The sequence below is a fragment of the Podarcis muralis genome, chromosome 9, assembly GCF_964188315.1.
Source record: "Podarcis muralis chromosome 9, rPodMur119.hap1.1, whole genome shotgun sequence".
Lineage (NCBI taxonomy): Eukaryota > Metazoa > Chordata > Lepidosauria > Squamata > Lacertidae > Podarcis > Podarcis muralis.
Window position 1 is genome coordinate 37,875,148 of NC_135663.1, and position 14,669 is coordinate 37,889,816.

General features: G+C 38.0%; 1 protein-coding gene across 2 annotated transcripts in view; it reads right to left on the bottom strand.

The window, feature by feature from the left end:
- The window catches only part of TTC29 (tetratricopeptide repeat domain 29), a 106,233-nt gene that overhangs the window by 76,219 nt on the left and 15,345 nt on the right, over positions 1–14,669 (bottom strand). For both annotated transcript variants that reach the window (XM_028744892.2, XM_077934609.1), the window contains exons 5-6: positions 5,989–6,212; positions 1,230–1,415 (exon numbers count right to left, since the gene is read on the bottom strand). In XM_028744892.2, the coding sequence (XP_028600725.1) occupies positions 1,230–1,415; positions 5,989–6,212 (410 nt within the window). The remainder of the gene's footprint in view (positions 1–1,229; positions 1,416–5,988; positions 6,213–14,669) is intronic.

Sequence of the window (14,669 nt, forward strand, 5' to 3'; positions counted from 1 at the left end):
GCTTTTCACAGCTGTGTGAAGTATCTGGCCTGCAATATTATTTGTTTTAAAGTGTTGCTACTATTTATATTGCTAATATACTATCTGTTCTTTTGGCATTTTTATTCTGTGAAAGGGCACTAACATCTAAAGGAATTCCATGCTGAAATAAACAGACCCCACTGTTATGTAGACTATTGCAAAGAAAAGTGTACTGAAAGGAGTAATCTATATGGAATGCAATAATTCACATTCCTTCAATCATTTCCTACAGTTAAGTCTTGTAGCTGAATTCCTTTAGCTTTTATTAAGTGAAGGATTCCTACAGATGCTCCAGCCACAAATTACTCCCTCAGAGCAAATCAGAATTTTCCTACTTCTATTTCACAATGCTTCACTTTCCTGTGAAAATAAAATGTTATTAAAAACAGGTTTGGTGCTTCTTCCAATCAGAACAGACTGAACACCATTGCTATTTTTCAGTAAATGGGAGGTGTCTGAAAACCTCTGTAGCCTTCTTCTGAACATGGTTTCATTATGACCTTTGGAGTGTATCATTTTTTAGTATATCATGCAATGTTGCCGTAAATATACCGTATTTAAATATTAAATTATCTTTCTCATACCATGCATTAAACAGAGTTTAGGCAGTGGGTTAATAAGGGTAGAGAGTCCCACTTAGCAAGAGTCTTTGCGGATGTTAATTTTTATATAATTTTCTGAAAGTAACTTCATTTTTTATCTCTGAAAGGTGAAACAGTTTAAAAATGAAACCGATGAAAATCAAGTCTGCATCAGCTTTTGCCATTATAAAGAATTCTTTAGCCATAACTCAGCAGAAATATGTGCAATATTGCCACACACTAATCAACACAAGAAAATGTGAACTCTGGATTTGTATATAGGGCAATGCTACTTAGTAATTGCATCTGTAGATTCCACGGCTGTTAAGAACAAAATTTAGAAACAAAATTGGTGTTTACCAAACAGTTCATTGAGTCGTCATCTGCACACAGTCCTAACTACTGGTCACTGGAATTTATGCTATTTTGATGGTTTTGTCACTTCAGCAAAGATCATCAAATTTTGATGTTCCCTCAGAAAGCATGTGAAAACAAATACATCCAAACTGCTAGATTCTGCATCAGATGCCACATCCTACAACCTTACAACCTTATTGCTCACATACAGATTTTTAGGGACCTTGCCAATAATTTTCAATGCAATCAATTATATTCTCTGTTACCTACCTTGCTCCTCATACACAAGGCCCATATTTGAATGCGCTTCAGCTTCTCTCCTTCCGCCATCTATTTTAATCAGCTGAGCAGTTTTGTAGCTTTGTTCATAGAAGTAATTCCTTAGCCATCTGTCTTCTGGCTTGTTGAAGCAATAGGCCAAATTCAGCTGGTTACAGTACACCTCATCATAGAATTCTTCAGTGAAAAGAAAGCAATTAAATCTTAAGATGTGATAAAATATACTCTATGCTTACTTTCTTAATGTTAAGTTTAAAAACAAATATGCAAGATTCAAGGGTTTGAATTTCTTTCTGTGGATCTCATTGGACTCTATCCCTTCTGGGCAGTATTTACGTAGATCATATGCTTGTTAAGAGTTCACACATACCCCTGAGCTAGAAGGAGATGGGCCAAAACCTTTCTCCCCAAGAAATTGGGATCACAAAGGTCAGGAAGCTAGTGAAGTTCAAAGCCTAACATTGCCCTTAAATACATGCCTTAACAGCAGCCATCTACACTTATAGAGAAAAATATAAGTATCACACTGGCAAACACAATTGCAACTGGAGCCAGATCTCCTTCCCAGGGTCATTCAGCCTCCCATCAAAATCAACCCCGCAGAGAGGCATAATATTTCTCTTATGTTCAGAATACACCGTCTGTTCCATCTGTACTGGATCAATTTCAAATATTGCTGCCTGAGGATATAGAGAAGCTGTGGGATGCCCTCTGTACACAGGTGTGTCTGACACCTTCACCATTTGGCTTTCAGAAGATGTTGGAAACGCACCTCTTTAGCCTGGCCTTTGACATCTGAGATGTGGGTTTTCAGGACCCAACCTCATCCCTGCTACTGTACAAGCAACAACAGTTTTGCACACCTTCAATTTGCGTGTGACAACACGCGTGCGCATCACTGCAACCCGGAAGGGGCTGGAAAAGGGAATTAGACAGGGGTGGAAGCATAATGGGGCATAACAGGGTGCAGAAGGCTTATGCGAACCCCGCCAACCTGAATGAGGGTCAGGAATGTAATCCCTGTAATTTGTTTTAACTGTTTTTAATGCTGAAATTGAAATTGCTGCAGCCTGCTCTGGGACCTGCTGGTGAAAGGCAGGTAATAATAATAATAATAATAATAATAATAATAATAATAATAATTTTAAAGGAAATAAAATGTTATCAAATAGATGTGCATCTGAAATAGAAACACAAGAACTGAATTTGTTCTGAAATACCAATTTCAACATAATCTCTTCTACACTTCGGCTAGACTGCTTCCTTGTCATGAACCTAATATTCTCTGATAGCAACATGAATTTATGTGGCACAATGAAGTAAATTTCTATAGTATAGCCCATCCGCCCCACAGCGTCCAAAACTCCCATTGTTCTAGGCACATTTTGCGACAGGGAATTTCATTAATGCGAGCAGTTTCTGAACTCTGGGAGCAGTACTGTGCCTAAGATTTCAGATTAAAACGGCCACTGCTGGAACGAAAGGAGGACCTTTTTCTGCCACTCTTTGAGGACTGGAGAAGGGACCCTCACAAGAATATTAGGGGGGCGGGCAGAGGAAGTATGGTCTTGTTTTTTGTAGTCTTCAGATGAGGACTAGACCATGTGAAAAATGAATATAAGATTTTAGCTCTAGTCCATTCATTTTCATCTTTGCATTCTTGTTATACGAAAGAGTGCCTAGACGTTCAGTTGCAGCGACCATAACCTAGGTTTAAGGTGACGTTTAGCTCCTAGCTTTCATATCTCAGTTTCCCTGTGAAGCACAACTAATAAGAACCAGTTCTGGCATGATTATTATACTCCACCCTGCACACAGCTTTAAGGTGTGCATATAAATAATCATATTGTAGCTCAGTATATTTTGTGCAGGAATATCTGGTGGTATCATGAGAAAACCATACTGCTCTGGCAGAATGTTATTGTTTACAGTACTTATTGGAGCAAATCTCCCCCATTCAAATGCACCTTTTCATTGGCATTCAGGACTCAATCTTCACTTGACTGATTCCCTTGCCTCTCTTGGTCAAGTTTATTGTGATCTTCCTTTACTGGGTGAATGGAATGGTCTGCAGCAGCTATTTTTTGCCTTCCTAGAGGCCCTCCTGAAGTAATGCGAGTTTCCCATCTACCTTAGTGTCACTGCTTGGAAGAGTGCTTATTCTCTGAAACTAGTTTGAGAAAATGAAATTACATGCTCATGCTGTCTCCTTAAGAAGTACTGTATGAGGGAGAAAAGAGCAAAAGGGCAAGGAGGCTATTGTCTTCTTCTAGCTCTAAAGACAAGCCTGCCATGAAAATATTAAATCAAATGGTGCCACCATGTCCACTTCGGAGGCAGTGCAACACAGACACACACACACACACACACACACACAAACACATGTGTGTTACATTCAATATTGCATTTCCAGTCCTCAGAGTCACCCATCTGCATTTTAATGTGATATGTGTCAGCAGATACGAATGCAAGTAACAATAAACCTATTAAATGGTATCATAAAGTATATCACATGTAAACAGATCAAAAAGAGCAAAGAAAAAAAATGGAGTGACTGCTAATTGGAATAAAGTAATACATACGACAGGATAGCTTTAACTGCTCTTTGTTACTGAATATCAAAGCTGCAGAGTTCTGTAAAATTATGCAAATAACTTGAGGTAAGTACCCTACAATTCTCAAGAGATGGAAGTGACCTGAGGCTGACTATTGTTACTGTTGCAGCCCTGATTGAATGAACTTTAATGTGACCCTCAGGTGTCTATCCTTTCAGTGAATAAGAATAAGTCGTGCACAAAGATAACCGTTTCAGTATAATTGTTTTGGACACAAACTGGCCAAATGTGCTGGAGTCATATGAATAAAGCAGAGCAATTTTTTTATTTTAGCCTGTCTCTTTACATTGTTTAGATTACTGCACGGACAGGTATAAAAAAAGAGACAGTACTGCTCTCCCAGATAATTGCCCACATTATATTTCAGCATGCTTTGGGTTCAAAACAAAATTTTGTTGATCACAGCATGCTATTAGCATGGGTTAGTCCACTTTCTAGAAAACAAACGTTTTGTCTTCCACATAGCCAGTCTTCAACATGTGATGAACATTTTTATAAGCACAGTCTAAAATTGTCCATTTTCCTGCAAATTTTCTAAGCTGTCGCTTTAATTTCTGTCCGCCCGTTTCAGAATTAAACCTCAAGCTAACAACAGAAAGCCTGAAACTGAAACATTACAGAAGTGATGAACCTTGTGAGTAAAATGAAGGCTTCTGAGAAGGTAGACAGATTAAAGAGTTCACAGTTCAGCAGTTGTATAGTTTAGGCCATATTGGGTAAACCAGGTTGTACTTGGGAATAACCAGCAACTCATAGACTTGTGGGAAGGGTGCATGATGGAGGGAAAGGTGGTCATTACATTACGGATTAGGCCTAGACTGGCCTGCAAACCAGTCCTAGCTCCCAACACGACAGACTGAGCCATTAAAATAATACAGTCAGCATCTTCCTAACCATTTGGAGAAAATCATATATAGGGATATCAAACTTGGACTACAATATTGTGTAAAATAATATTGAACTCTGCATTCAGGAAGATTTACTGAGGATGACTCTGTACGAACTAGCCCTGTTTGTATGTCTACTAACCACATCAGAGGAGTACATGGCAAACAAGTTGCTTGCAAGCTTTTTGCTGGTATACACTGCACTACAATATCTAAAACTTGATAGCATATCCTATGAAATGTAGTATTAAATGCTCCCCTTCACTCTGATTCATACCAGCCTTTTTTGCTGCTGCAATTTTGCCTGTTTCCACATTATCTAAATGTACTACAGTCCCTATTCTTATACACACTGTGCCCAGAATTCTCCATTAACTAATATGGAAAACTCTTTGTGGCACCAGACCATATTTAGGTCCTGCCTCTTCCTTCAACCTCATTTCCACCTGCAGTCTGGGTATAAGATCACCATTCCATCCATTCCAAAACAGCCAGTCCTGTTGCCCCCTGACCCCATCAGATGCAAAGTCCTTTCCTCTCCTACCTACTAATGCCCTTGATTCATGCCCTGAGGCCTTTCCTCAGAAATCTATGTCTTATGGCTGCAATGCTTCACCACTAACACAGTGAAATTACTTTCACAATGAAACTGGTGTGTTAAGTGGATGCGAGACTGCAGCCTAGAAGGACCATATTCAATACAACAATTTCAATCAGAGGAATTCAACAACTGATACATGGATACATTCTTTATCAAAGAAAATTAACAGACATGGTCCCATTCTTAAACACAAAAAAAGAACTTTGGCCTGGAATTTGTAGGAAAATATTATGCACAGAACAGTCTGGGTCTTCCATTTTAGACCAAACTGACTTTAATTGCTAGATAAAAACATACAATAGCAAGTACTTAATTTTAAAAATCAATACATAAAACTAAACAGTAGGGAAAACACTAGAGTGATTGTAATTGAGATGTTAGTTAAATCTATCAATGGGATCCTGGTGACATCTTTACTCACAGAGAGAGAGAAAGAGAGAGAGAGAGAAGACTCCTCATTTTGTCACCTGAGTATTTAACTGTAAGTCTGATAATTCAGTGTTACCCACAATTTATTCTATAAATACAGTTGACTAAGGCTGAAATGTGCTAAAGCCCAGTAATGTTTCAAATTCATACATGAAACAATTTGGAATCTCCCCTCAGGCACACATTGCTGCTCCATTACCCAGAATTCCTCTATTTACCTGATCGTAGGGCTGCCTCAGCCCTGGTCAGGAAGTGGTGAAGCTGATCCAGCTTATCAGGCTGTTCCGCTAGGGACTTCTCCAGCCATATGGCTGACCCAGGCCCTGCAGCCTCCCTCAAGGCATTCCAGTGCTCTATCAGAGTAAAGAGCTCGGCGAAAGACTTGTGATAACCCTGTCGCAGCATGTCTATGCAGATGTTCTTCTTGTATGAATTCCGGTAACTGGGAATTTAAAAAAAGGCCAGTTTTAATTCTTTAAATGTGAATTATCTACTTCCACTGAAAGAGCTCAAGATACACACAGAGATATTACTTACACAAACACGCAATCAGTATACACCAGTGATTAAAATGTGACAAGTGTTTCTTTCACCAACTCATTTTTTTCTTGGTAAATGCCCACACATCTTCAACAGAGGAAAGCCGCAGTAGGCGTTTAATACTATTTCTACTACAACTGCATTACAAATATAACAGTGTTCTGCAATTGAAATCAGCCATGAAGGTCAACTGAGTTAACCTACCGGGGGGGGGGGGGAGGATTCTTACCCAAACGTTGCGGCATTTGTTCACTAGAACACAAGCTCAGAGTTTACTTAAAACAGGGAGCAGTGGGGGAAACTTAGCATATACTGCATGTCAAAACAATGTATATGTTAAATAGTTTTGCTGGAGGTTATGGTGGTTTGGTTTAAAATGTCTGACATAGTATTTGTTAGAACTAGACTCCTTACATATTATTTGCCTGTGTTCAATATCCGTCTTCAGCTGGGACTAATTTAGTAACACAGAAGTTTCATAATTTCCACCTAATTTTAAAACCAAATGACATATCCACAGAGATACAATGAAGAATGTATATCAAAGTTATTCTAATAATAAACATGGAACAGATATTCATATTAAAACATGTATAATTAAACACTATCAAGAGATGGTACATATTTCAAGGCATATTACTCTGCTATAGCAAGGCCATTTTCATGTTACATCAAACCAACTGTAGAATATTAATTGTTGATTTTTTGATTAAAAGTTCAGTTAATTCCAATTTTACAGAAAGTGCTGCCCTTCAATATTGTATCGTTAAAATACACTTGAACATTAGAAACATACATTTTTACTTGTTCCTGTTATTGAAACATGAATGGAAACAGATATTGCTCTGATCATATTTTAATATAAGCAGTAGAACTTGATAACAGTCCCTAATGGTTAGTATATGGTTTTATATACAAAGTAAATTTCAGAACAGAGCACTGTTATTTACTAACTAGTAATGTTGTTAAAGAAAGCAAGAAGATCTTTGCATTGCTTTATAAACAAGTTCTTCAAGGACAATGGTAACTGCATTTTTACTATTGAAACCAGAAGCCTATGCACAACAACAAACATTAGTGAAGCACTTTAAAAAAGCACTGTACAACAAAAAAAGTTGAAGACAAGCCCTGTCTGCAAAAGTTTTTGGTCTACTGGACACAGAGACAGAGGAAAAGAGTAGGAAACTGCAGAAAACTAAAGAATAGAACTAGCAGGATAAAATACATCACAACAGTTTAAAGGAAAACTGACGTAATATCATGCAAAAAGGCACAGGGCTGGCCCAAGGCATTTGATGCTACTTCCCCTTCCACATACACAAGCCAGCTAAGTCGGCAGCTGAATCTTACTTACTGGTGACAGGGCACCATCCTTCACCACACCTGATAGCAAGCTAGCCTAGGGACACAGAGCAAGCCATATGGCTGGCAAAGGTCTATCTTCCAATGCCATCCTGCTCCTTAGCATCAGTTGACTGATCTGTCTAACTCTACCTAACTCTACCTCTATCTCTACCTGATCTACCCCACTCTACCTAACCTGTAGAATACACTGTCAGCAGGTAAGAAATAAGTAAATTAAAAAGGGACAAATAAGAGATAGCATACGACATTCTGGCTTGACCAAGTGTGCTCTCCTAGCAACGGTGACATGGCCAATTACCAGAAGGTGGAAGTAAAGTTGTGAATACATGCAGTCCCAGCCATTCATGGGTTATAGAGCTTGCATGGTAGAAAGGTAACAGTGTGGATTTTGTAATTTAAATATGTCAAAACCGGAGGCACTACACTGAGAATAGGAGACAGAATAAGACTAAGAAGGCCAGAATGCTGGCTCCCAAACTGGTCTGCAGCTTACTGAAGACTGAAATATTATTGAAGGTGTATGTCTTAGGCTCTTCCTTGGATCAACGTTCACTTAAAAGGGTCCGCTGAAGGTTCATGCTGCAGAAGTTAGAGAATGACCCTTTTAAGTGAGCACTGATCTAAATAGAGCTTAGACCAGAAACCTCCCTACAAGTCCTTTGTGGCCTCTAGGATTGGTATAGTAGTGAAGATGGAGCCCCCAGAGAAAAGGGAGCCTCTGGAGAGGTGTATCTGAGGACATAGACAAGAAATATTATTGGGAACAGGAGACTGAGGAAAAATGGTTCTTTAGGGTTCTTCCCATTCTTGACCAGTAGAAATCCCTACAGATGCAAAACTAAGAGTTCACTTTTGGATAAATTCAAAAAACAAGAAAACGTTAATGAGGAAAATAATAAAACAGCCACAGATTATTAGCTAAACAAAAAAAAAATTGGGAGATTTAATATATAGTTGTAGCTCAGTAGAATAAAACTCTCTCTCTCTACATGACGGTGTTAAAAGAACAAACAAGGGAAGTCAAATTAACACCTAAGAAGACCTAAGAAAGAGCCTCATGGAACTCCAAAGAGGAAGGGATTTTAAAAGTACTATTAACAGAAACAATTAAAAAAGAAAAAGAAGACAAATCTAGCAAAAACAGGATGCTTAAAATCTAAAACAAGGGAAAGAGTACAATATTAGTAGTACAGTATCAAAAAAATCAGATGGAGGACAGAATAACCTAATATTTAGCTAAGAGAAGGTCATTGGAAATTAGGGTGCTTCGACACAGAGGTGTTTTTGTGGAAAGGGTAGTTCTGACACATTTGATATGCAAATGTCCATATACACCTGTTTTTTTCACTCATTATATTCCTTTCTATTCCATCACTTCCCATCCACACCAGAGGAGGAGAGGTTGATGAAAAATATTCTGGGTGTGGGGTTTTTTGTTCCTCCCCTCAATTACTCCTGCTCTGCTCTATCTTTTTATCTTGTGGGTATGCACACAGGTGTGTCTCAGAAAATGCATAAGAACAAATATTACCAGGATATGTCACAATTGGCAAAATAGAAACTTTTTATATTTCAGGGGCAGAGATGATTCCGTAGAACATGCCTATTTCCATGATGAAAACAGATGCCACCAAAAGACCCCTATTGAATCTGTCAGCAGAAAGACAGCCTGTTTGTTTACCTTCCCCCTTCCCAGACATACTAGCTATTCTCAGCAATGGATTAGTACACAAAGGCTTTCTGCATAGCCCATGATGTTACCCAGCCATGTTGCTGATTTGTAATGCAATTTGAGGATGACGACATCATGTGGACAGTGTGAAAAACTTGGAAGCATGATCAGTACCAAGTCCATAATAAACAGCTGGGCAGAAGCTTCCTTGAAGTGAGAATAATTTCAACAGGGTGATGTGAGGAGAAACCAGGCTGGAAGGAATTAAAAGAGGATTCTGAAGAAAGGAAAGGCAGACACTGAAAAAGGATCAGGTGTTTAAAAAGCTTAGAATAAAAGTAAAGGGACCATAGGCTGCTCTTTGTTTTATCTTTTTCTTTTTCTGGAATTTTTGACACAAATACTACTCAGTGCCAGTTCCGTCTCTGGATGATCTCTCTCTTCTTTCTGAGTGGGCTGTATAGGATATGCAATAAAGTATAAGCCAACTTCCTGATGGAGCAATTGATCAGCCAATTAATGGGTAGCTCAGACCATGAGATTTTTTTTAAAAAAAACTTGTATTGTCTCTAATTTGACAATTTAATCAAATAAATTATCCCCATGGTTTTTACTGATAGGATTTAACCAACTGACAATGATCCTGTATTATACCTATACCATCAAAGTAGATAAAAGGGAAATTACTCATATATAGCCCAAAAATCTATCCATACTTGGGATATTCTGGCTTTTACAGGGAGGAAGTACAGATAGCCACCAAATGCAAAGAAACCTATTGACATGGTGTATTTACAAGTGAGATTCTTACTTCTAAAACATAGTTTTGAACATCTGTCTTATTTCTTATGCTGCTTATCAGAGCTGATTTTGAAACAGCAAAGATTTCATTATAACCATGCTGTTTGTTCCAATTAGAAAATTCTAATCAGCATTGCATTGTTCTATGAAGAAATGAAATTCAAAGGTATTGGTGTTTAAAAACACCGTTTCAATAGGTAGAATGGCCTCTGGGGGCATCTGCTGGAAATTTAGCAATATTGCAGTTAAATCTGGTTATTCAGGTAATACCCAGCACAATATAGCATTGTTGAACAAAAGTAAATACAAAGTGCATTGTGTGTGATTCACATTCAGAGCATCAACGAGAGTTTTCCCACTGATCTCAACGTGAACACAAGCTTATGACGTGACCGTTTGCTGAAACTATGTGACACTGTATCAATACTCCCAAAATAATAACATAAGAACTCTTTAACCATTTCTAAATTAGGACACGGCAGTGAGACCTTAAGCCAAATCTTGTAATACACATTCATATAATTTTTATAGCCTAATGGGATGTTTTGACTCCCCGGGACGATTTCAAACTACTACTAGAAGCTTGTCATTTGAAGCATATCTACATATTTGTTCTTCCCTATTTAGCTGGCTAACGTTTTCGGCATAACATTTATTATTATGCAGAAAGACTAGCTTTTGAGGAAAGGGTTCAGGGAAAGATTTCTGGGGACCCAAAGATTTTTCTTTTTCTTTTTTCATTACTTACCACAAGGCCAGAGGATTATGCAATGCTGCCTGATTGTGACCCTCAAAACTACCCAAATTGATGATGGAAAGAAGAGCTCAGACCTAACTGTGGCTGAGGAGTAATTTTCAGCCGATGAGCCTCCCTATTCTAAAGGGCAGAAAGCCATGCAAGAGCTCTGCACATTTCAGATATCGTTCTCCTCCAAATAGACCACTTTGGGACTAGAAGGTGGAGCCTGGGCCTTCAAAAGGCTGGCCCAAAAAAATGAAGGAGGAAGCTAGCAGTGGAGGATACAAGTGAGGCTACTAGAAGATGAATTGATCTCTGCCATTTGCCTCTCCCTTGAAAACTGATGTGCTCCAGCATGCAAGTTTCTAATTTCTGATAAAGTGGACCTTTCCTTCTTCCAGCAGGTGCTTTTAATGGCACTCTGTGAGGCATCTGCCTGAATAAGCTACTGAATAGGGTCTTTCGAATCAACCATCTTGGGTCCTGAATAAGTTATCTTATGAGACCCTGACAACTGTGACTAAACGACAGAAGACGAAACTGAGATCAAGTTGTTAAAAAGGGAGGATCCCTTCTTTGTAAGAGCGAAATAAATTACTTATGACTTCTTGTTGTTTCCTTCAGTGGTTGCTTACTGGAGAAATCTGAATATGTTTTTAGCCCCAGAACTCTCATAAAAATATAGCTTTTGTTGCTGCAACCTGCACTTCTACCTTAAGCAGCCCCCAGGTAACTGTAATGGGCACCTGCAAGCTTCAAGTAGAGATCTCTTTAAGACCTCAAGGTCTTATTGATTTCTGTGATTTCTGAAACAAATTTAATTAACACCAAATAACCAATGGGCCATTGCAAGCTTTATTTATAGCACTACAATATACTTTTTATATTGCTTAATTTCTTTTACAAAAGACTGTTCAATAAACTTAGAAGGTTTTATAGTGAGCATATACAATCTTTTGCTAACGTTGTTTTAACTTCCAAACACTGTTGGATATTTTCATAATAGAACAATTAAACAGAGATTATTATTATTTTTTTGAATATGAGCATCCAGCTTCAGTCTCATAAATCTTATGCCACTTTTAGTAGTCATGCAGTTCAGCCACACTTCAATGGATATTATTGTAAAAAAGCTGTACATTATTGGATTAAAAAGAAATTAAGTAATTATAAATAGCATAATTCCAACTGTTTCTGTTGCAATTCTGAATATTTTACTATAAAACAATATTCTGATCAGTTTTACATTGCTTTACCCTTGTTCTTTTAATTTGTTTATTTTTTTATAAATTCCCCTTTACAGGAGAAGGACAGTGATGTTTGTACTAAATTAACCATTTGGAAGTCAGGAATATGTTTGAAGGTGTATATGTCAGTAAAATGTCTTTAATCTGTAAATATATGCATCCCAATTTAGTAATGCAGGGCAAGAAGAACCAATCAACTGTAACCATACTAAATAAGTCACAGATGAAATGACTGCAAATTAATGAATGTATCATTTGCTAACACAGGTAAATTGAAACTTCTGTTTTGAAACCTGTTTATCTCTCAGTTTTTCATTATGCGAATGAAAGCCCCAGCAGTAACAAACAAAACTTAATTCCAACTAGAATCCTTTGGAATTGGGATAAGTAGATGATTAGGCTGAAAACCAATGCCCACCTACTTGGGAGTAAACTCAATTGAATTTAATGGGTCTTACTTGTGAATAGACATGGATAGGATTGTGCTATTAAAACATAAGAAACAGCTTGTATTAGAATATTCCAACATTAAGCCAATTCAATTTGAAATACTGGGGGAAAGTATTATTTATTTATCAACACTGGGAGGAAATGCTATTCTCCACAAAAATCAACTTCTTTTTTACTTCTGTTTGCTGATGTGAGAAATACATGTTTCTGAAGTTTAAATATGTTCACTTAATAAAGGAACGTATCATATTTTATTAATGCAAAGTAACTTAACAAAAGAAAAACAAAAAGATTCCTGTGGCACCCAAAAGACTGAATTTTTGTGTAGCATAATCTTTGTGGACTTGAGCTTATTTCTGTTGCATGACGTGTTATCATTAGATGACAAACAGAGAGAAATCAAAGTACCTACAGAAGGAGTTAAACATAAAAAAAGGTTTAACACCGAGTCTGTAACATTTCTACAAAAAGGCCAAAGATATACAAGAACAGTGACCAATTTGCAACAGCAGTTATTGCTAATAACATCTTTGTAATTAAGCTATGTTAATTTAACACATGAAGTGTGAAAGAAACCCACAGTTCCACTTAAGGTGGTGAAGAATAGAATTTGCTTATAAATTTTAGGGAAGCCATTTCATACTGAATCATCCCTTTGAACAAAAGCAAGTGTCGTAACAAGTGGTATATTCCAAATACATTCAGATGTAGGAAGCCAAATTGACCTTTCAATTATTTATTTTAAAAAATATATTTCATTAAAGATTTCTTAGTTTACAAAAATACATGCATTGTCTCTTTTTTCAAGTTGTGTTGTTTACAGATCAGTTTCATTTGTTGTGAGACATTAGTGTTGCATGCAGTGTTAGGTTAGGAAGAAAAGATTGGGAGTGGAGAGTGGTGTGGGGTTGGGTGGTTATGTTTCAATTCTTCTACTTAGTGTATGTGTGGGTTTTGTGTCAGCGTCACTTGGATGGGTTCTCTTACTATTATTCACTTGTTGTATTTCCTTGGTGGTGAGAGAGGTTGGGGGTGGCCTAGGATGTGATTGGTTTTCTTTGGTTGGCTGTAGTGAGAGTTGTGTGTGTGTGTGTGTGTGTGTGTGTGTGTGTGTGTGTGTTTGGATCAGGTTAGCCAGATTGATTTGTATGCTGTTGGTGGATTCTCATTGTTGTCTTGTTGGGCTATGTATGTGCTAAAGGGGAACCATACCAGGGTGAAGGCATCTTGAAAGGTTAAAAAACACCATGTCAGGAATAGTACCTTAATTACTTGCAGCTTTGTTTCATTGGCTGAGTTCAGATGGAATGACAAACCATGTATTGTTGTTCACAGAACAAGCCTGCGCCAGCATTGGCTTGCATACCCCTTAGCATGCAAGGAAAAAACGCACTGAAAGCTTTCACTTTTTAACATTCAAAATAGTTCTCCATCAAGTCCAAACTCAACAAACTGATCTGTCTTAACAACTCTTTTCATGCATAGAAGGAGAGAGGAGAGGGGGAGAATAAAAGCCCAGGGCTTATGCATGCTAATTTTCATAACCATAGCTTTCCATTACTTCTGAACAGGACCACTGTCTTTCAAACCGGGATATTACTAGACTCCCTCTGCTTCATAACGGGAACACTGAAAGAAAAAAGTTAGGCAAAAAATATGCAGCACATCAAAGTTACAATTCATGTTTGGTTTTCAGTGTTCTCTCTCTCTCTCTCTCTCTCTCTCTCTCTGTGTGTGTGTGTGTACTTACTCTCTCTCTCTCTCTCTCTCTCTCTCTCTCTCACACACACACACACACACAATTACAGTGGTACCTTGGGTTAAAGACGCTTCAGGTTACAGACGCTTCTGCTAACCCAGAAATAGTGCTTCAGGTTAAGAACTTTGCTTCAGGATAAGAACAGAAATCGTGCTCCAGCGGCACGGCAGCAGCAGGAGGCCCCATTAGCTAAAGTGGTGCTTCAGGTTAATTGCGGTATGTGTGTGTGTGTGTGTGTGTGTGTGTGAGAGAGAGAGAGAGAGAGAGAGAGAGAGAGAGAGCCAGAGCCTGACGGAGTTCAGAAAGAAGCTTCACTATAAATTCTA